Genomic DNA, 22,757 nt, shown 5'->3' on the forward strand with positions numbered 1-22,757 from the left:
AGGACACATGAACCGTGTAGACCCAAGGCTGACACAAAGCAGGGATTCAGTAAGTGGTTATGATTGGGAGTGATGCTATCTTCCAGAAACACTGCCAGAACGCTTGCAACACGAAGGCTGTTGATGCTGGAAACTTTAATGTCGGCTTCAGTGAGGGAGGCCGAAGAAGGAGGGGGGAGGTAGGAGGCCTGATTCAGAAGGATTTGGAGTCCATGTTGCCAGGCCTTTACCAACATCGGGTCTGAGCCACAGCCTTCTCCACATCACTTGTTATTTTCTCATTCACTTCTTATTGGTGACTGGGGAGGGTCCTGGGACCAGGGTGCTCCATTTTGCCATGTTCTAGATCCAGTCTCATGAACCCCTTGTGAAGATAACCACTGGTCCAGACCTGGGCCCTTCCTGCCCCAGAAGAATGTGCCCCTGGGCACCAGCCTCCCAGCACAGGCTCCAGGGACCCAGGCCTGGTTCCACCTGGCCAGGCCAAGCTTCCCTTAGAAGGCTCAAATTTGTTTTAAGGTTCAAATTTGGTTTTTTTCTTGCAGTGAATATGTATTACCTCTGTAATTTAAAACAAAAAAACATCTTAAAAAAACTTTTTAGGAAACTGAAATTTGAACAAATGAATTGTAGAAAAACATTCAGAGATAACTGCGAGAAACCTCCACTGACTGGCTGTTTCATGCTGTTAAAGGATTATCATTAACTATTTTAAAGATTGATAATGACACTGTGGTTTTGTTTTTAAAAGGAGTCCTTTTCTTCCATAAAGGCATATTAAAATATTTAGTATCAGGACATGGGGCTTGGAATTTACTTCAGAAGAATCCACATGGAGGACTTCCCTGGTGGCACAGTAGTTAAGAATCTGCCTGCCAATGCAGGGGACACGGGTTTGATCCCTGGTCCAGGAAGATCCCACATGCCGAGGACCAACTAAGCCCTAGAGCCACAACTACTGAGCCTGTCCACCATAACTACTGAAGCCTGCGTGCCCTAGAGCCCATGTGCTGCAACAAGAGAAGACACCGCAATGAGAAGACTGCCTACTGCAAGGAAGAGCAGCCCCAGCTTGCCACAACTAGAGAAAACCCGCACACAGCAACGAAGACTCAGTGCAGTCAAAAATTCATAAATAAATAGTAGCATCTCCTGGATTTGCTTCTTTTTTTTTTTTTTAATTTATTTTTTATTTTTTTGGGGGTACACCAGGTTCAATCATCTGTTTTCATACACGTATCCCCGTATTCCCTCCCTTCCTTGACTCCCCCCATCTCGAGTCCCCCCCACCCTCCCCGCCCCAGTCCTCTAAGGCATCTTCCATCCTCGAGTTGGGCTCCCTTTGTTATACAACAACTTCCCACTGACTATTTTACAGTTGGTAGTATATATATATGTCTGTGCTACTCTCTCGCTTCGTCTCAGTTTCCCCTTCACCCCCCGCCCCCTCCCATACCTCGAGTTCTCCAGTCCATTCTCTGTATCTGCATCCTTGTTCTTGTCACTGAGTTCATCAGTACCATTTTTAGATTCCGTATATGTGAGTTAGCATACAATATTTGTCCTCTTTCTGAGGGATTTGCTTCTTAAAAAAAAAAAAAAAAATCCACATGGAGAGAGTGAGTGGGGTGCAGGTGAAACAGGATTGGCCATGAGGTGATAACTTTGAGCAATGGGTACAGGTTCATCTCATCATTCTCTTTATTTTTGTAATTTAAATTTTTCATAATAAAAAGTTAAAAACAAAAGATTAAGACTTATACCATCTTCATTAACAGGCAAACTTGGGTTCAAATTCAAATCGTCTATGTACTAAAATATTTGCTGATGATACAACACTATGTCTAGGATTTGCTTAAGGTACTCCAGAAAAAAAAAAGAAAAACAGATTGGAGGGCAGAGACAAGACAAATGTGGGTAACTGGGGCAGGAGGGCAATAGGTATACTATTCTTGTCTCTTCTATGTGTAAGGAAATTTTGAAAATCCTCTCGATAAAAGACTAAAAGAAGAACATTCAAATCCTAACTGACCATATGAGCCAAGTGCCCCATCTTTCTGAACCTCATATTTCTCATGTCTTGGCACATAGTCAGCGCTTGATATAAGAAAGCCGTTACTAATACTTCTGTTTCTATTGTAGGCAGCCTGCTCTGTCATTTAGCACCAGCGATACTCTTTCTCTCCTTTGTCCTCCAGAAAAAATGCAACGCCCCAGGCCTGAGGCGGGCCCAAGTGACGACTGGAAGGACCGTGCCTACAGGCGGTGTCTCTACCTTCAGCTGGAGCACCTGGAGCAAGCGCTGCTGCTGCTGCAGCCCCAGGGCTTCTCCCAGTACCGGAGCCACACCCAGGCACTGGGGCAGCTGCAGACCCTGAAGGGCTGCCTGGGGGGACAGCCCGGAACACCACCCCCAGCACCCTCCAGGTAATCCGCTCCCTTGGGTGCTCCCAGCCTGGGCCCTGCAGGGAGAGGGCATCCTGGTCAACCTCGGAAGCTTATTCATCCAGATCTCCCCAAGAAGCAGTGATTCTGGATTCCTGTACTAATTCAGGGAAGAGGCCTTTGAACAGGGTGATTTTGCCAGATGACAGTTAGAGCCCTTTGTACAGCACTTAACAGTTTATAACTATTTTCATGTGGGTGTTTCCTAGTTGCACACTCTTGGACAAGCCCCTCCAGTTCTCTGAGCCACAGTGTCCTTATCTGTGATATGGGAATGATAATACCTATCTCCTGGTTCAAACTTAAAAAGAATTTAAAAGGGCCTGGTCCATGAAGAGCAGTATCACCCAAGATATCTACAAAGAGTATGGGCTGGGTATGGTAGGACCTGGAGACCAAAGTCCTCTCCAGGGTCCCACTGTCACTGCTAGCATAACAAACATCTGTTTACCAAACATTTGCTCTCATCTCCCTGTGAACTGCCTTCCTCGCCTTTGAGGTCCCAAACCTCTACCCACTTCTCTCAGATGCCACACAACCCTCAATTGCCTAACTTGTCCTTGGGCCTTATATTCTTCTGGAGCCCCTATACATATGTAATGAAATTTGTTTTTTTTCCTGTGAATCTGTCTCATGTCAATTTAATTTACACAATCCTGAAGAATCTAGAAAGGGTAAATTATTTTCCCCCAACAACAGCACCATAATTCAGTGAGAAAATGACAATTTTTTGAGATGTATTGCAATTGGTGATGATTTTATATTATGTATGGAATTTACTTTTAAATATTCCAGAAAAAAAAAAAAAAAGCCTGTGGAGATAGGTGATAGACATTTGACAAGGAAGTGATGGTTGTTGAAAGCAGTTGATAAGGGTTCACTGTACTCACTGGTTTTTGTATAATGGGAAATTTTCATAATAAAAACTTGATTATATAGTACCAGACTTCTAGGCTTGCCATGAGGAATAACAGAGAAAACCTGTATAAAGCAGTTTGCATGAGGACTGGCTCTAGTAAGCACTGAATAAAGTGACCTCAGTGGAGTATAGGTATGTAAACCGGATAGAATACAGAATAGGACAGAGGAGAATGCTGAGGGTCTGAGGAGTCAAGGAGCTTGGCCAAGGTCACTCAGCTGGTGGGGGTGGGGCAGGATTTGAACTTGAGCCCAAATGGTGCCACCCTGATTATATCCACCCTCTCTTGAAGCTCTGTGCAGGCGAGAAAGCCCCCTCGAGGCCTGCCCTGGTGGTGTGTCCTGGTGGGCTGGCTCCTGGTGGCAGCCAGCAGCGGAGTAGCAGCCTTCTTCACCATGCTCTATGGCCTACACTACGGGCAGGCCAGCTCCCTCAAGTGGCTCATCTCCATGGCTGTCTCCTTCGTGGAGAGCGTGTTTGTCACCCAGCCCCTGAAGGTCAGGACCCCTGTGTGGCTGCCCTCCTGCCCTCCTCCCCTCCGCCCATGCTGCCCTCCTGCCAGCTGCCCCACCCTTAGCCTTCAGCAGTTCCTTCAACATTCATTCAACAAACCCACATGGAGCACCACTTCTGGTAATTACCAGGATAACCCTCAGGGCCAGATGCTGATGTTTCATCATCACAGTCACTCTTAGGAGGGGCCTCAAGTCCATTTTACAGATGAGAAAACCTGAGGTTAAGAGGATAAGGTCACAAAAAAATCTTGCCATAGGTCACATGTATAAATAGGAATGATACCATATTTTCTCAGGTCTAGGATGCTTTTGATTGTGAGATGGGCCAGCAACTTACAGGAACTTTACCTTCAGAAAAAAACAAAAAACAAAAAAAAACCAAGTCATTAAATGTGTCCATGAACTGGAAATACGCTCCTATTTCTGAAAACGTAAAATTAGGCAAGAGAGCAGAGTCAGAGACCCTGAGTGCCGCCTGGAAGAAGCCAGCTGGTAGGAATATTGGGGGGTGGGGGGGGAGCTATAGAAATGAGGGAACATTTAGAGAGAATCCTTTCACCTACGAGGGAATCCCCCACCCTGAATCTGCCCTGAACAGCCTTTATCAGAGACTTAAACAGCTCCTGACACCTTCCCCGATCAAGTCTGAAAATACTAAGAACAGGGTCCGAGTCCTGAGCATTTTTGTTCCCCAACTAAACCACAGAGTCCTACTATGCTTGTGCACTGGAGGTGCAGAGACAATGTAATGGAAGGAATTGCTTAATACAGAAAGAAAGGAAGGAGGGACGGAAGGAGGAGGCAGGTGTAATAACTTTCTATGCTAGAGGTACCAAGTGAGGAGTAATTCACCAGGCTGAGAGGTAAAAGAAAGGCTGAGCGCAGGAGAGCAGCAGGTGGGAGGGCTCAGGGAATGCTGGAAGCAGGGTGAGGTCAAGGATCTGCCTGGTTGGTGGCCAGGCGTGCAAGCCCTGCCCCTCACCCTTCATGACCACGTCCCCTCTCTGCAGAGGATGGGCTGGTTCCTGCCTGGCTTCCCCAGAGCATGGCTCCTGCACCCAGGACACAAGTGTGGTTCCCATTCCACCCCAGCTCAGACCAGGAAATGATAGAGAGTTTCCAATGCAGGCTTGGGGTTTACAGTGGGTGTTTTTCAGGTGCTGGGGTTCGCTGCTTTCTTTGCACTGGTGTTGAAGAGAGTGGAGGACGAGGAGGAGACTGTGGCCCCCCTCCCGGGATGTCTCTCTCGCCCAGGTAATGGTGCCCGGGTGCAGGCAGGGGCATGGAACCTGACAAGGCTGAGAAAGCCCCACAGAGCCCAGCTGCTGGGAGGTCTTGGCCTCAGATCTTCACCGTCTCTTGAGCAACCTCATTCCTCCCCTACCGAGCCTTTCCTGCTGACACGCTGGCATGAAGAGGCACTGTGGGGTCTGTGCTCTGCATGGGCCAACATCCTCTGTGTAATTCCAAGCAAGCAGCTTTCTTCTCCAGGGTTCAGGTCATCAGAGAACCAAAAAACAAGCTTGCAGGGGTGGGAGGTGTGATTGGGGGGTGAGGGAGCTGTAATTAGGGCTCTAAGACAAGGGTCTGCAAACATCAGCCGGGGGCCAAATCTAGCCCAGTGCCTGTTTTTTTAAAGAGTTTTAGTGGAACACAGCCATGCTGACTCCGGTCGGAGGAGCCCATGACCAGTCCTTTTTCCCCCAACCTGATTTCTCACTTTCCAGCCAAAACTCCTGAGGCTGCCTACAATATGAGAATTACAAGAAACAAACAAGCAAACAGAACAGACTCAACACTCTAATAGTCTATGCAGAGATTTTGACTTTCAGGGAAAATAAAACAGGAACAAACAAAAGCCCACATCCCTGCAACAACATGCAATGGGGTGACCTCCTCATGGGCCTATATTCTTCTGCCCTACAGTAAGGATTTGGCTTTGCAGGTCCAGAGTCCATTAAAACCATCTTCCCAAGTCAAAAGATTAATTTTTCTCCAGTGAGATGACAGCCTCCTGACCAATTAAATACTCATTCAGTCATTCCCTTGGCAACTATCCAGGGAGTACTTGCTGTGTACCAGGCAGCACAACGGCTTGGGAACACGACTTACATAAAATCCAGTCATTGTAAGTGTATAACTCATTGATTTTAGTAAATTTATAGAGTTGTGCCACTATCTCTACAATTCAGATTTAGAACGGCTGCATTACCCCCAAAGTTCCCTCTTGCCTGTTTGAAGTCAATCCCCACTCCACCCTCAGCCCTGGCAACACAGCACCACCTGGAGGGAACAGGTTGCTGCTCTTGGAATGAACAGCCCATTTGGGGAGACACATTAAACACATAAATGCACAAAACAACTTGTAAGAGAGAACAAGGGGGTAGAATAAGAGGGTGCAGGCCTCTCTGCTGAAGTGGTACCTCAGCTGGCTCCTAGAGGATGGGAGAGGGAAGGTCTGATCACTGGGCATGTGCAAAGGCCCTGAGGTGAAACAAGAACTTGTCATTTTATAGCAATTACTGACAGGGTGGCCAGAGCATGGGGAGCTGTGTGTGCATGGAAGGAATGGTTCAAGATGAGTGCAGAGAGGTGGGTGGGGAGTAGGTCACCGCAGGGCACTATAGGGCCTCGGGCAATACTGGGTTTTGAAATGTTTCAAATAGGAGAGCAGCATGATTGGATTTGTGATTTTAGGAAGATTATTGTGGCTGCTCTTGGAGACCACAGGTATTGGGTCAAAAGCAGAAGTGAAGACTACTGAAATGGTCCAGAATAGAGATGGCATGCATTAGCAGTGGGAGTGGATAGAGAGGCGTGGATCCAAAGAAGAGTTGGGTAAATACACTCCCTATCAGACTGGCTAAAAACAGTGATAACACCAAATGTTGACAAGGATGCAGAGAAACTGGAGCTGGTGAGAATGTAAAATAGTACGGCCACTCTGGAAAACAGTTTGGCAGTTCCTTTCACAACTAAAAATAGGCTTACTTACGCCACAGAAATTACACTCTTGGGCATTTATCCCAAAGAAATGAAGACTAATTTTCATACAGAAACTTATATATAAATGTTCACAGCAGCTTCATTTGTAATAGCCAAAAGAGATTTAGCCACTCCTAGGAATCTACCCATGAGAAATGAAAATATATGTCCACACAACACATTCATAGCAGCATTATTCTTAACAGCCCAAACTAGGAGTAATCCAAATGTCCATCAGTAGGTGAATGGATAAACAAAAGGGAGTATGTCCATACAATGGAATATTACTCAATGATAAAAAGAAACTAACTACAGGGGATTCCCTGGCGGTCCAGTGGTTAGGACTCCACACTTCCACTGCAGGGGGCCCAGGTGCGATCCCTGGTTAGGGAACTAAGATCCTGCAAGCCACATGGCACAGGGAAAAAATAAAATAAAAAAAGAAAGAAAGGAAAACAAAAAGAAATTAACTACTAATACACACAACACGGATGAACACCAAACCATTATGCTAAGTGAAAGATGCCAGATACAAGAAACTATGTACATATCATTCTGTTTATATGAAAAGTCCAGAAAAAAAAAAAAACTATGGAGACAGAGGGCAAATTAATGGGGCTGCGGGTGGGGATAGAGTGGGAGTAGAGAGCAACTTCAGGGACATCAGGGAACTTTTAGGGGTGACAGAAACGTTCTAAAACTTGGTTGTGGTGATAAATTTACTAACGTCAATGAATTGTAGGCTTCCAATGTGTAAATTTATGAAAATTATAGCTCAATAAAGTGGTTTGGAAAGGAAGATACTTGGAATTAGATACAACAGGACTTTGAGATATTAGAGACCCTCATCCGTTCATCCTTCAAAGTTTTGGAAGCATTGGGATCCATCTTAGAGTTCAGGAGCACAGGAAGACCGCATCCAGGAATCAGTAAGACTCCAGGAGGGGAAGGCATCTGTGCCTGGAGAGAGGGGATGGAATTCTGGGCCCTGGGATAGCACAGGCAGAGGCATGGAGGGCAACGTTGGGAAATGGCTCCCCAGGAGGAGGGATGGTGGAGCCCGTTGTACCTGGTGAAGGGAGTCTCTTGGTTGCAAATGTACAACCTGGTCCTACTGCCCATTTGGGGGACTGTCCTTGTGCCCTTGCTTTCACAGACCCCTCTGCCTTGTTCCGAGCACGAAGAAATAGCAGAAGGGACATCTACAAGCCGCCTCTGGCCTCTGACATTGAGAAGATGAAAACCACCCACCTCAAGGAACACAAAGCATTTGCCTTAATCAGAGAGATCTTGGGTAGGCACCCAATATCACCCACTTGCTAGTTCTCAACACAGGCTTCAGCAGACGTGGTGCATTCCCTGACAGGTCCACACTGCTTCGGGGCCCATCGCCCTAGATATCAACTTGCCCCCACTGCTCCCCTACACTTAAAATCCTTCCATGGCCCCTCATGGCCCCTAGATAATGTCCAAACTCTCTGCTGTGACTCCACCCACTTGGGTCACCTCTCTCAGCCCCTTGTACCCTGAGCTCCAGTGACACTGCATCCTGCAGCTCCTGACGCAGGCCCTGTGGCATCTAGTCTGCCTGGAATGTGCTCACCCTCCTTCCTGCCTTTTCCTCTGGCTAATTCCTCTTATTCTTCAATTCTCAGCCCAAAGGCTGTGTCGCCAGAGAGGCTCCCCGGCCCGCTGACCAGGGGCTTTCAAACCTCACTGTGTGTCTTAATCTGGGTTCCCCCACAGGCAGATCTGGGTACAAGTCGCTGGTTTGGGAGGCCATCCTGGGAAGCACTGGTAGGAAAAAGTGCAGGGAAAGAGAAGGGAGCCGATGGAAGATGGTTGATGAGTGGGTTCCGTGTGGGCAACTGGGGGGCTGAGACCTTGGGAGGGGGCACATGTAGTTCACACCCCTTAGTTGCCACCCAGCAGGTCGCTGGTGAGGGCTGCTTCTGAGGGCGCTGACCCTGCAGAAGCCCTGGCCTGCCCTCCCACTGGTCGAGCACATATGGCCAAAGCACAGAGTAGGGGAGCTTGCACAGGACTTGCATGTACAGAATGAAGAACAAGAGGGGTGTGGGCAGAACCCCAACAAGTCATCTCAGGGCGGGGGTGGGGTGGGGGTGGGGTTGCCAGAATGCATATTCCCAGGCCATGGCCCAAAGATTCTGGTTCAGTATAGTTCTGCATCCCCCACGTGATTCTGATGTCGGGCCTCCTAAACTAAATCTTTGTACCTAATGTGCCCTTAGGTCACACTCACCTGTCTATAGGTGACTGCATGAGGGCAGGGAACACGTCCGTCATCTTTATTGCTCTATCCTCAGCACTGCAACGTAGCAGAGCCCCCTTCGTGGTTTTTGTTTTGTTTTGTTTTGGCCGCACCATGCAGCATGTGGGATCTTAGCTCCCCAGTCAGGGATAGAACCTGTGTCCCCTGCAGTGGAAGCGCTGAGACCTAACCACTGGACCACCAGGGAATTTCCCAGAGCCCCATTTTTAAAAAAATTCTATTTAAGAAACATTCATACAGCACGAAGTCCGTGCAGGCACTATGTTAAGTGCTTTATAAATATTAATCTATTGACTCCCTCATCACAACCCTGTGTGACAGAATTATCCCCACTTCACAGACGAGGGGAGGCACAGAAGGATTAAGTCACTTGCAAAGGATACGCGGCTAGGAAGTGGCAGAGCTGAGATTTGAACCCAGGCAGTAGGCTCATGTCCTGTGGACTTTACCCCTTTCTGCTGTCCCTATAAGGACTGGTTCCTTTGTCACCAGAGGGGCAAGTGGCTGGTCTACAAGACCTCAAGTGTTCTGAGTCATGTACCTTTCCATTTCGTGCTCTGGACTTGGTGGGAGTTGGGTCCTCTGCCTGACCGGGGGCTGTGCCTCCCTTCCCAGCGTACCTGGGCTTCCTGTGGATGCTGCTGCTGGTGGCCTACGGGCAGAGGGACCCCAGTGCCTACCATTTCAACAGACACCTCAAGCACAGCTTCACCCAAGGCTTTTCCGCCGTGATGGGCTTCCAGGAGTTCTTCACGTGGGCCAACACCACCCTCGTGAGCAACCTGTACAGTCATCACCCAGGTACTTTCCCTCCCCTCCACCACAGGATGTGTGTCAGCTCCTTTTTGGGAACAGCTGTGGGTCACTGTCAACAACAGCTTTACAGAGAACCAACAGCCACAGAACCATATGCTTTGAAGGAGAGACCCTTTGAGGGCCCCTAGACGTCCCTGGATGCAGAGCAGAGAACCTCCTTCCTAGATAACTGAGCAGGAATCCGCCAGGCAGAAATGGTGTGCCAGGCCAAAGGGACAACAGGAGAAAGGCAAGCCTGAAACAACGAGGCACCACAATTCCTGGAACTACAGAGCACTGAGTGTGGCTGCAGTGTAGGGTAGGAGTTGAGGACCCATGAGAAGCAAAGCAGGGGAGAGGAGCAGGGGCCAGATCATGAAGGCTCTGGAAGCTCATAGTTTATGCTTAAGGAAATGAGGAGCCATTGACAGCTGCTCAGTGAGGCAGTAACATAATCAAATCTGTGGTATATGCAGCACCTTGAAGTTGGGGTAGAGAGTAAGTAGGTTAGGATGCTGGGGAGAAATGATGGGATGGATGTAGGGATGAGGGGTGATGGAGAGATGGGGATGGGTGCAGACAACATTGAAGAGGTACTCTGGTGGGCCTTGTTGACCCTTAGGATGTGGGCATTGAGGGAAAGGACATAAATGATCTCTAAGTTGATGATGGGGTAGAGGGTGCCATTCCCCAAGAGAACTTATGCAAGAAGTAGACCAGGTCCAAGGTGGGGAGATGGTGATGAATGGTTGAACGTAGTCTGTGGTTGGCCGTGAACTTCTCTTGGCTGATTCTACAATGGGTACACTGAAATTCATGTCAGCATCCAGGCCAGAAAGCTTGGGATGCGTTAAGATGATGTTGATGGCTAGATTTACCCACTGGTTTCTCCTCTCCAGGCTTTATCACTGATGGGAACTCCAAGCTGGTTGGCAGTGCCCAGATTCGCCAAGTGAGGGTCCAGGAAAGCTCGTGCCCTCTTGCCCCGCAGCTGCAGGCTTCTCTTGTTGGATGTCGTGCGCCATATTCCCTGGATGCAGAAGACCTGTCAGACTATGGGGAAGGCTGGAACGCCTCCATCCTCAATAACAGCAATGACTTTCCCCAGGCTTGGCGGTACCAGAGCCAGAGCCAGCGTGGAGGGTATCCCATCTGGGGCAAACTCACTGTGTACCGGGGAGGAGGTTACGTCATTCCCTTGGGGACTGATCGTCAAAATGCATCAAGGTAAGGGTCACTTGATTCATGTGCAGCAGAGGAAAGACATTTGCTCGAGTCCAGGTCTGATTGGTGGGTGCAGCTTTCAAAACAGGGCTGAGCCAAGGTCATTATATCATTGTGGGGAGGGGCTGGGGGATTCAGAGGCATTCATGTCATATTTTCAGGCCCCTGGAAACTGTGCAATCTCAGAATTGGAAGGGAAATTCTCCTTCCAGCATTCTCAGCCTGGTGCACCAAGTCTAGTGGCCTTTGCTAGAGCCAATACAGGGATGGGGAACTCAGTAGCACACAAAGAGTCCACTACTAGGCAAGTAGGAAGCGGTGAAGGCTCTTAACCTTAACCAAGAATTATGTAGGGTCTGAGGTTTTACCATACTCATAAGCTAACACACTAGCCTGTTTCATGGATGCTGGCAGAAGACACAAGACTCCTAGGTCAGAGATAAAGGATTTCATTATTCACAGTAAAAGCAGTAGCAGAGCTTCATGGTGGCTGGAGCCAGTTCCCCAGGAAGGGCCATGATAGATGCTTGCCCACGCAGTGAGTCACAGTACCAAGGAGCAACACTGAGCTTAGAGCATCCACTGTTTCTATAGTGGCAGAAGGAAGCTTACTCTTTGTCTGAAGGAGGATGTCACCTCATCCCTTAAGGCAGCTCACTGCAAACTCAGCCCTGAGATGTGGCCTGGGTAAAGCCCAGCCAGAGCCTTGCATTTCTGGAATACCTAGCACAAATGGGCAGGGACACTAAGGGCCCCCACACACTGCCTCTCCTAGCATGCTCTAGAGTCAGAGAGACCTGGGTTTGAAATCCTGGCACTGCTCTTGTTAGCTGTGTAGTCCCAGGTGAGTTAGTGAGGAACACAGGTAACAAACCCCAAAGGAAAACACCTGGCAGGGGATTAAGGACAGGCTAGGAACAGGCTGTTTCCACGTAAGAGGTGTTTTCCTGCCACTTGGAACAACTGACACTCTCCCTCTGCTTCTATGCATTAAAGCAGGATGCAGACCCACCAGGGACAGGGCATACTTTAAAACTGGCCCATCATTACTGCTTTTTTTTTTTTTTATAAATTTACTTATTTATTTTATTGGCTGTGTTGGGTCTTTTTTGCTGCACACGGGCTTTCTTTTTAGTTGTGGTGAGTGGGGGCTACTCTTTGTTGTGATGCGCGGGCTCCTCATTGCTGTGGCTTCTCTTGTTGTGGAGCACGGGCTCTAGGCACATGGGCTTCAGTAGTTGCAGCACATGGGCTCAATAGTTGTGGCTCACGGGCTCTAAAGCGCAGGCTCAATACTTGTGGTGCACAGGCTTAGTTGCTCTGCAGCATGTGGGATCTTCCTGGAGCAGGGATTGAATCCGTGTCCCCTGCACTGGCAGGAGGATTCTCAACCACTGTGCCACCTAGGAAGCCCCATTACTGCTTTAAGAAATAACAGCTATTATTACTAATCATACACACACTTCTATTTTCTCTTCACAATGATCCTGAGGCACTGGTGTCAACACCATTGCAGATGAGGAAACTCAGGCCTGGAGACGTTATCAGCTTGCCCACAAGGCAGCAAGATTTGAACCCAGGCCCCTCTGGCACATGCTCTTTCCACAGCACCACTCCAGGAACTGGTCCTGTGAACTGCCAGCCCAGGGGGACCACGACAGCTGCAGCTGCTGCCTTCCTAAGCCCCTGATGTTCTATGTGGCTCCTCTAACACTGTGGCCCTCAAATTTTAAACCGCATCCTAAACAAAGTACTATGCACAAAATCAGGACTTCCCTAGTGATCCAGTGGTTAAGACTTTGAGATTCCACTGCAGGGGGCACGGGTTCGATCCCTGGTTGGGGAACTAAGATTCCCTAATGCCGTGCGGCATGGCCAAAAAAAAAAAAAAGGAAATGAAATGAAATAGACAAGCAATAAGGATATATTGTACAGCACAGGGAATTTATAGCCCTTATTCTGTAATAACTTTATTTTTTTTAGTTCTTTTTGGCTGTGTTGGGCCTTCATTGCTACACGTGGGCTTTCTCTAGTTGTGGCGAGTGGGGGCTACTCTTCATTGTGGTGCGAGGGCTTCTCATTGCAGTGGCTTCTCTTATTGTGGAGCATGGGCTCTAGGTGCGTGGGCTTCAGTAGTTGTGGCACATGAGCTTAATTGTTCCGTGGCATGTGGGGTCTTCCTGGACCAGGGATAGAACCCATGTCCCCTGCACTGGCAGGCAGATTCTTAACCACTGCGCCACCAAAGTCCCAGTCCCATAATTTTTAAAAAAATATTTATTTATTTATTTGGCTGCACTGGGTCTTAATTGTGGCACGTGGGATCTTTTAGTTGCGGCATGTGAGATCTAATTCCCTGACCAGGGATCGAACCTGGGCCCCCTGCATTGGGAGCATGGAATCTTAACCACTGGACCACCAGGGAAGTCTCTGTAATAACTTTTAATGGAGTAAAACCTCTAAAAATACTGAATCACTATGCTGTACGGCTGAAACTAACATTGTAAACTGACTATAGATAGATAGATAGAGATAATGTTTAAAACAAATTTTAAAAACCACATCATAATCCCTTGGATGGCTCATCAAAACACAAATTCTCAGGTCCCATCCCCAGAGTTTCTGCCTGGGGAGATCTGGGGTGAAACTTGAGAATCTGCATTTCTAACAAGTTTCCAGATGATGTGATGCTACCAGTCTGGGAACCACACTTTCAGAACCTCTGCTTTAATGGCCAGGAGACCTTTGCACATGGGATGAGAAACTGACCACTCCCAGAAGCAGCCCTAAGGCCCTGTGGCCTGGGTCGCAGAACAGAGGCAGAGGGAGAAATTTTGACAGTAAGCCTTGGGCTCCTCCCTGGGCTGAGGGGGCAAGGATCCCCTGTGGATAGAGACACCCCTAAATGCTCCTCTTTCCACAGAACTCTCCAGTATCTCTTTGACAACACCTGGCTGGACAGCCTGACCAGAGCCGTGTTTGTGGAGTTCACGGTCTACAACGCCAACGTCAACCTGTTCTGCATTGTCACTCTGACTCTGGAAACCAGTGCCCTTGGTGGGCAGGCTTGCCTGTGAACCAGTCTGCATGTGCTAGATGATAGAAACCCCTCCCTCTGGGCTAGGGCTCCTGACCCGGCTGGGCCTGGCCACCCCCAGGCCAGAGCTCCAGGGCAAATGGTTGTTTGGGAAATTCAGGGGTGGGTTTTGGCCCCTAAAGGCAAGGCTTCAGGGCTGCTCCAGCCTTATTCCTGGCTGCCTGCACTTCTCCCTGTCCTGCCTCACAAGTCTGGGAGACAGCTGGGGTCTGAAGGCAGCTCATATTCTTGAGCTTCCCACTCTACTTGGGTTGGGGGTGGAGGGCTGGCAGTGAAGGGCTGGGGAAGTGGTGATCTGGTAACAGATAACTTTACCTAAAGCAGTATTTTACAACTTGTAGTACCTCAATCTGCATTGCAAGTTCATTTTACATCATACTCTAACACATACACACAAATATACATAACTGAGACAGAGGCTTCAAAAATAATTCCCCTAACTACATGTAATGCGCTCATTTTGTGTTCTATTTTCTCCCCACTCCCTGCTTTCCACTCTCTTTTAATGCTAATCACAACTACTAAAAACACTGACCTAAGGCCTCTTTGGCTAATAATCAATTTTCCCAACCACCCAACTACGTCTCTCTTAAAAATGAAACTTTTTAAACATTATTTTTTGGCAGAGGCACATGGCTTGCGGGATCTTAGTTCCCGGACCAGGGATTGAACTCAGGCCCCCTGCAGGGAAGTGTAGAGTCCTAACCACTGGACCACCAGGGAATTCCCTAAATTACATTTTTTTTTTTTTTTTTTTGGCATACGGGCTTAGTTGCTCCGTGGCATGTGGGATCTTCCTGGAGCTGGGATCGAACCCGTGACCTCTGCATTGGCAGGCGGATTCTTAACCACTGTGCCACCTAGGAAGCCCTACATATTTTATAAAAGTAATATTTGCAGTTTTTAAAAAATTTCAGGACTGTGTAAAGTGAAAAGGCTTTCAACTTCCACATCATTCCCCACTGTCAAAAGTTTCTTTCAAATCCTTTTTGGAGGATATGTTTGTACTTTTTGTAATTTCCTATTTCTTTTTTTTTTTTTTTTTTTTTTTTTTTGGCACACGGGCTTAGTTGCTCCGTGGCATGTGGGATCTTCCTGGAGCTGGGATCGAACCCGTGACCTCTGCATTGGCAGGCAGATTCTTAACCATTGCGCCACCTAGGAAGCCCCAATTTCCTATTTCTTTTTGCCATCTTTTTGGCTGTTTAAAGATCTCTTGAACTTGTCCCCAAACACATCTGATTAATTTATTTATTTCTACAAACGAGAATCGTGGTGTAGGTTTCCTGTCTGGTTGATTCAGCAGCCCACTGATGTCAGCAAAGACCCAGGCTGTTAGTACCTCCCCATTCTGCCATTTTTTGGTTTGGCTTTGTCTTTGTAGGCCGTAGCCTTGTTACTCAAATTGGTTTAAAAAAATTATTACTAAAAAGTCATTACAATACCAAAAAAAAAAAACAAAAAAAAACCCCACACAAAAAACACAAAAACCAAAATAGGAAAAGACACAAATGGATGAATGATAATTGAAAAGTCTACATTTTAAGCATATTGGTCAACAGCTGATTGATCTCCAGTGATCTCTTTAGATGAAGTGGGAGCCAGCTTGGAGTAAATTGATGTTAAGCGGGTGGGTGTGCTGTGGTTGGAGGTGATGTGCACTACAGCCCACACTCATGCAGAGGGCAGGGGGCAGGTCTTCCACTGCAGCTCCCTTTGTCCCTGCAGTTTGGCCATTGTTTCCAGCCTGCACCACGTGTCCCCATTGAGTCCCTTGGGTCTGTGGGTCTGAAGGACCTTTACCTTCTCTTCTGCCCCTGGCCAGCCCTCAGAAGGGTTTGAGTTTGCTTCATGTCACTGATGACTTCCGGTCAGAGGTGGTGGCTCTGAGTGGGTTGTGTGGGTGTGGGTGAGCAGAACATGCTCTGCTTTGCAGGAACCTTCTTTGCACACGCGCACCTGCAGAGCCTGCGCCTGTACCCCTTTACTGACGGCTGGCACCCCTTTGTGGTAGCGGCAGAGATCATCTACTTCCTGTTCCTCCTCTACTACATGATCGTGCAGGTGAGGGGCAGACATGTGGTTCCATGGGCAAGGATGGAGGTGGTCGTGTGCCTGTTTCTTCTCCCATCCCTTCCCTCCTCCCTGGAGGGGGCCTGAAGAAGAGAGAGGAAAATGTTCTGTTTACCTGTGCGCCACGGCAATCTTTCTTGTCCCCTGCGGGCCCGAGGGGTGACCCAGCTCAGAGACTGGGCTCAGGCATCTCTCAGGAACTGAGACTTGGATGACAGTCCTTCCTGGGTGGCCCTAGGAATTAGGAAAAATCCCCTTTGCCACATTTACCACCATGTTGCACAATGAAAGTACAGACGCTGATAATGAGGATAGCTTGAGGATGCCGGGAACTCATCTAAATTTCCTTATAAGTCCTGCTCCTCCCCCGAAGGCAAATCAGATACCTTTGAGGGGCATCTTACCCCCATCCCCTGCTCAACAATCACTTTAAAGTAAGGATGATACTTTGAGTGCTTACTACATAGCAGGCACTGTGCTAAGAACCTTATGAGGATTTTCTCCTTTAACACCAGGAGAAAGGTTCTGTTGGCTCCAGTTCACAAAGCTGAAGTCCAGAGATGTTAAGTAATTTATCCAGAGTCAGAATTGAATCCAGAGGCCTGAACCCTGACCTTCACACTCAGCCCCTATGCCACATTAGCCATAAACCTGGATCCCAGAGGGTCTCTAAGCACCACCATTCAAAACCACCAGCCAACTGTTATAGCAACTCAAGTCCTTGCATTTCTCTAACTACATCAAAGGAGGTCCAACTACCACCCACCTCTGAGCTATTTCCTCTCTTCTCCATCACCCTCACACTCTGCCTGCTGCTGCTTCAGAAAGCCTCTCTCTAAAACCCTTAAATCCTTCTCATTATGCTGCTTGAGCATCTCCCCCCTCCGTCCATCCCTTTATAATGGAGGTGAACTTAGCCTCTTATCAACCAAACACATGTACTTCTTCGGTACGAGTGGGTGAGAGGAGGGAAATGGAACAGACAACAAAAGATTCTCTTGAGTGGAAGGGAAAAGGTCAGGAGGGAGGCCGAGGACAAGCACAGATAATTCTTTTCTTTCTTTCTTTTTTTAATAAATTTATTATTTATTTATTTATTTATTTTATTGGCTGTGTTGGGTCTTTGTTGCTGCACACAGGCTTTCTCTAGTTGCACCGTGTGGGGGCTACTCTTCATTGTGGTGCATGGGCTTCTCATTGCGGTGGCCTCTCTTGTTGCAGAGCATGGGCTCTAGGCACGTGGGCTTCAGTGGTTGCTGCACATGGGCTCAATAGTTGTGGCTCACGGGCTCTAGAGCGCAGGCTCAATAGTTGTGGCGCACGGACTTAGTTGCTCCGCGGCATGTGGTACCTTCCTGGGGCAGGGATCGAACCCATGTCCCCTACATTGGCAGGCGGATTCTTACCCACTGTGCCACCTAGGAAGTCCCTGATAATTCTTTTCAACTTGTGACACTTGTTGGGAAATAGAATTAAGACCAAAGGCTCGGACTTCCTAGGTGGCGCAGTGGTTAAGAATCCACCTGCCAATGCAGGAGACATGGGTTCGATCCCTGCTCCAGGAAGATTCCAAATGCTGCGGACCAAGTAAGCCTCTGTGCCACAACTATTGAGCACGCGCTCTAGAGCCTGTGAGCCACAACTATTGAGCCTATGTGCCGCAACTACTGAAGCCCACACGCCTAGAACCCATGTTCTGCAACAAGAGGCCACGGCAATGAGGAGCCCGCGCACCGCAACGAAGAGTAGCCCCCGTTCACCGCAACTACAGAAAGCCTGTATGCAGCAATGAAGACCCAACACAATAAATAAATAAATAAATTTATTAAAACAAACAAAAACAAACAAACAAAAGTCTCCTGCCAATCCAGAAAACCTCTCCACAGAGGTAGGGAGAAAAAAAAACTTTAACAAAATTATTTTTAACTGTGGTAAATAAACATAAAAGTTACCATTTTAACCATCTTTAAATGTACAGTTCATTGGTATTAAGTACATTCATATTATTGTGCAACCATCACCATCATTCATCTCCAGAACTTTTTTCCTCTTGCAAAACTGCAACTGTTCCCATTCAACAATAACTCCCCATTCCCCCTAAAAAAACAACTTTTTTTTGAATAAGCATTAAACCAGAATGCGATGCTCATCCCAGGCAATCTGATAAAGAGGTTGCAGAGACGGAGAAACTTCACCCTTGCATAGCTTCAGGCAGATACAACCCATTACATACCCATTCTTTCCTTTTTTATTTATTTATTTATTTATTTATTTTTTATTGGCTGTTGGGAGATGCGTGAGGGCTTTCTCTAGTTGTGGTGAGTGGGGGCTACTCTTCATTGCAGTGCGCGGGCTTCTCATTGTGGTGGCCTCTCTTGTTGTGGAGCACAGGCTCTGGGCTCACAGGGCTTCAGTAGTTGTGGCACGAGGGCTCAGCAGTTGTGGCTCGCAGGCTCTAGAGCACGTCTCAGTAGTTGTGGTGCCCGGGCTTAGTTGCTCTGTGGCATGTGGGATCCTCCCGGACCAGGGCTTGAAACCATGTAACCAACATTGGCAGGCAGATTCTTAACCACTGCGCCACCAGGGAAGTCCCTTTCCTTTTTGAAAAAAATATTTATTTGGCTGCACCAGGTCTTAGTTGCAGCACAAAGGATCTTTGTTGTGGCATGTGGGATTGAACCTCGGCCCCCTGCATTGGGAGCATGGAGACTTAGCCACTGGACCATCAGGGAAGTCCCTACATACCCATTCTTAAGATACATGTTAATTAATCTTTAAGAGGACTTACAGCACCATTTATCCCACTAGCCCATCCTAAATTCACCTGCTAATTGCCGTGGCCACCTGAGTTTGCTAACTGCCTTTACCAAATGAAAAAATAGACTTCTCCTATGTTTACAACAGGAGGTAATTTTGCAACTTGTAGCCAGGTGGTTTGGCTCCTAACCTACCAGGAAAACTGGGAGATGGGGGCTCTATCTTCCTTGATGATTACATTTCAGAGATGGCTCCCTGGTTCTTGAGAAAAAAATTCCTGATCTGTAACACTGGGGCAAGAGGCTTCTTTAGCTTTTGAAAAGATACACATACATCTCAAAGAGGCAGAGAATTCACAATTACAAGTGTTCTAAAGTAAATGCTCTTGGCGGAGGTTTTCTTCCTCCTCCCCTACCCCTCTTTTACACCAGAGAGAATTAAATGCCTTTCGTATCAGATGCTGCACTTTCTCTCACACACTCCCGAATCCTGCAGCGCTGACTGATGATGGGAGCAGGTGGGGTCTGTGCACAGGGCTGGGGACAGGCCCCTGGTGCTCTATGCACGTGGAGCCAGGGCTTTGAGAAACCTCCAGGATCTGGTAACCCCCTCCCAGAAGGTCATCCTGGGTGGTGATGTGGCCACCATGGGGGTAGGTGGGGGGGCCACAGCCTTTGGGAGAACCTCTGGCTCCTTTCCCAGGGCAAGCTCATGAGGAAGCAAAAGTGGCGCTATTTCTGCAGCAAGTGGAACTTTCTGGAGTTGGCCATCATCCTGGCCAGCTGGAGTGCCCTGGCAGTGTTTGTGAAGAGGGCCATCCTGGTGGAGCGTGACATCCAGCACTACCAGAAACATGGGAAGGAGTAAGTGGCTCTGCCTCAGCCCCCAGCTCCCTTTTCACCAATGACCCTGCTTCCTCCAGCTCTGTTTGGCCCAGAGGTCAGAGGGAAGCTTTTGAAATCTTGGCCCTCAGAGGATCCAGGGTCATTCTTTTAAAAAATAACTAGCTATAGCGCTTAGATTCAGGTTTGGGGCCTGAAGCATACACAATTGGAGAGGACTCTTTAAGACAAAATAGAACAATTATCTTTTGCAAATCTAACCAAAGCATAGGACCATGTGACACTCTGTTAAGGTCCCTCCCAGCCTTTTGGGCATGGTCTTTGCAAGTATTAGTGCCCAGTCAACCCACGTCTGCTACTATTTACCAAGTGTCCACTCTGTGCTACACAAGATGCACTAACCCATCAGATCCTCATAAGAACCAATGGAGGTAAATGTTATCATTATGCCAGTTTACAAATAAAGAAATTAGAGAGGTAATGTGACTTCCCCAAGGCCACACAGCTAAAAAGTGGCAGAGAAATAATTCAAATCTAGCTTGTGTGTCTCCAGGATCCTAGTACTTACTTTGAACCACTATGTTTCTTGACTGACTCACTGATTTTATGTTTACAGCTAACATTTATTGCTGTGTCATTGCTGGATAACTTACACCACTTTAAAAGCATTATCTCATACACTTTAATCTTCCCGGAACTTCTAAGAGATAATATTACCCCTTTTCTACAGATAAGGCAATTGAGGCTCAGAGAGGGTGCCTGTGCAAGGTCACACAGCAAGGAAATGTAAGGCTTAGAATCTGAACTCTGCACTCCAGCCTAGACTGTCTCATTCATTCAACAAACTGGCATTGAGCTCTCCTTTGTGTCACACCCATGTTGCCACACCAAATACATGACATAAACTCCACCCTCTCTAGAGGCCCCCTTCCAAAGAAATGTCTATCAATTGAGTTCCTTGAGTTCAGAAATAAACAGAACTTTTATTTATTTTATTTTATTTTTGTTTATTTTTGGCACACGGGCTTAGTTGCTCTGCAGCATGTGGGATCTTCCTGGAGCTGGGATCGAACCCGTGATCTCTGCATTGGCAGGCGGATTCTTAACCACTGCGCCACCTAGGAAGCCCAGAACTTTTATTTTTATTTAAGCTTATTGCAAACCTTATGCAAGACCATTTCTTTCCTTTCCTTCCTTCCTTCCTTCCTTCCTTCCGCTGCTCTGTGTAGCTTACAGGGTCTTATTTCCCCCAACAGGGATCAAACCCATACCCTCAGCAGTGAAAGCAGGGCGTCCTAACCACTGCACTGCCAGGGAATTCCCAGAACAGTTATTTTTAAAATGTAAAGATCTTTTAGCTCTTGAAAGGGTCTGCAAAAGATGAGTTGGGAGCCAAATCCAGCCCACCACCTGTTTTTCTAAATAAAGTTTATTGGAACACCTCCTCACTCTTTCCTTTACGAATTGTCTATGGCTGCTTTCCCTTACAACTGCAGAGCTGAGTCAGGACAGAAACTGTCCGGCCTACAGAGCCTCAAATATAGGCCATCTGGCTCCTTACAGAAAAACTGTGTCAACTCTTGCTTAGAAAACAAAGGCTAAAGTTCTAGGAAGGAAGAACAGTGAGTTTGTTTTAGGTCATATGTGAGAGATCACTGACAGCTGGCGTGATTTCTGAACTATCACTATCCCCACACCAGCCACGCTTTAGGATTCCTTACAGTGACCTCAAACATGTTAGATTCTTGACACCCAAACAGACGGGCTTCTTGCTTAGATAGGTAATAAAACAATTTTACAGTAAGAGAGTCTCTTTTTAGACTGAGAGTCAGGAATCTGCCACTTCCGATAGAAACCTGAGCATAGTTAAGTTTATTTATTTTTTTAAATATTTATTTACTTGGTTGCACAAGGTCTTAGTTGCAGCTCACAGGCTCCTTAGCTGTGGCATTCAAACTCTTAGTTGAGGAATATGGGATCTAGTTCCCCAGCCAGGGGTTGAACCCAGGCCCCCTGCATTGGGAGCACAGAGTCTTATCCACTGTGCCACCAGGGAAGTCCCCCACCAGGGAATTTCAGTTTAGTATTAAGTGAAACAAATTATTGAATTTGATTACTCAATAAACCAAAGTTAACTTAGTTTATGTTTACTTCAGAAACCTGTAGATTTTGTTTCCTTGTAGGAACAGATAAGCCCTTTCATAGCCAGATCTTGAATTCCAAAAGCACTTTTTAAGACCAAATTATTTGCTTCATAGACTCCCTTTAACCCTGTGGTTCTCAGGCTGGCTCTTCAGCAGAATCACTCAGGCCACATCTCAGACTAGCTAAATCAGGATGTTGGGGACAGGGTCCTGGCACAAGTATTTTTAATGTTCCCTTGGTTATTCTGACATGCAGCTGAGTTGAGAATTATGCTTTAACTGGAGCTAATTGCCAACATAAAGGAGGGCTTAATGTTATTATTTCCACATATGAGCAACTAAATCACATGAGAGAGGGTTAGGTATTTGAAAAGAGGCAGGAAAAAGGTGCTGCAGGAGCCGAAGGAGGAAACTACCAGACACACTGGCAGCCCTGATCTGCTCAAAGGGGAGTAAGATTTTTTAGAAGGCAGGAGATTAGGTAGATGGGCGGCTTTTACTCAGGCATTATATATGCATATTACATGCATTTACAAACTTGAGATCATATAATTTTGTTCTATAATCTGCTCTCTATCCATATCAACAGATACAGGTATGTCCTACTTGATACCATACCAGCATTAAGACTGAATTTAACTTGCAGAGAAAGGCACAAGAGGGGCATG

At 47.2% G+C, this 22,757-nt stretch overlaps 1 protein-coding gene and 1 non-coding gene across 2 annotated transcripts in view; one reads left to right on the plus strand and one right to left on the minus strand.

Moving 5' to 3' along the window:
• LOC130838989 (polycystic kidney disease protein 1-like 2) overlaps window positions 1–22,757 on the plus strand; it is a 93,018-nt gene that overhangs the window by 65,756 nt on the left and 4,505 nt on the right. The window contains exons 31-39 of the mRNA XM_057712753.1: window positions 2,199–2,427; window positions 3,657–3,861; window positions 5,037–5,133; window positions 8,021–8,158; window positions 9,773–9,958; window positions 10,852–11,179; window positions 14,100–14,233; window positions 16,210–16,337; window positions 19,806–19,966. Of these exons, the coding sequence (XP_057568736.1) occupies window positions 2,199–2,427; window positions 3,657–3,861; window positions 5,037–5,133; window positions 8,021–8,158; window positions 9,773–9,958; window positions 10,852–11,179; window positions 14,100–14,233; window positions 16,210–16,337; window positions 19,806–19,966 (1,606 nt within the window). The remainder of the gene's footprint in view (window positions 1–2,198; window positions 2,428–3,656; window positions 3,862–5,036; window positions 5,134–8,020; window positions 8,159–9,772; window positions 9,959–10,851; window positions 11,180–14,099; window positions 14,234–16,209; window positions 16,338–19,805; window positions 19,967–22,757) is intronic.
• Window positions 13,529–13,601, minus strand: TRNAW-CCA (transfer RNA tryptophan (anticodon CCA)). Its single transcript has one exon. It is a non-coding gene; the product is annotated as a tRNA-Trp (tRNA).

Source organism: Hippopotamus amphibius, chromosome 16 (genome assembly GCF_030028045.1).
Source record: "Hippopotamus amphibius kiboko isolate mHipAmp2 chromosome 16, mHipAmp2.hap2, whole genome shotgun sequence".
Lineage (NCBI taxonomy): Eukaryota > Metazoa > Chordata > Mammalia > Artiodactyla > Hippopotamidae > Hippopotamus > Hippopotamus amphibius.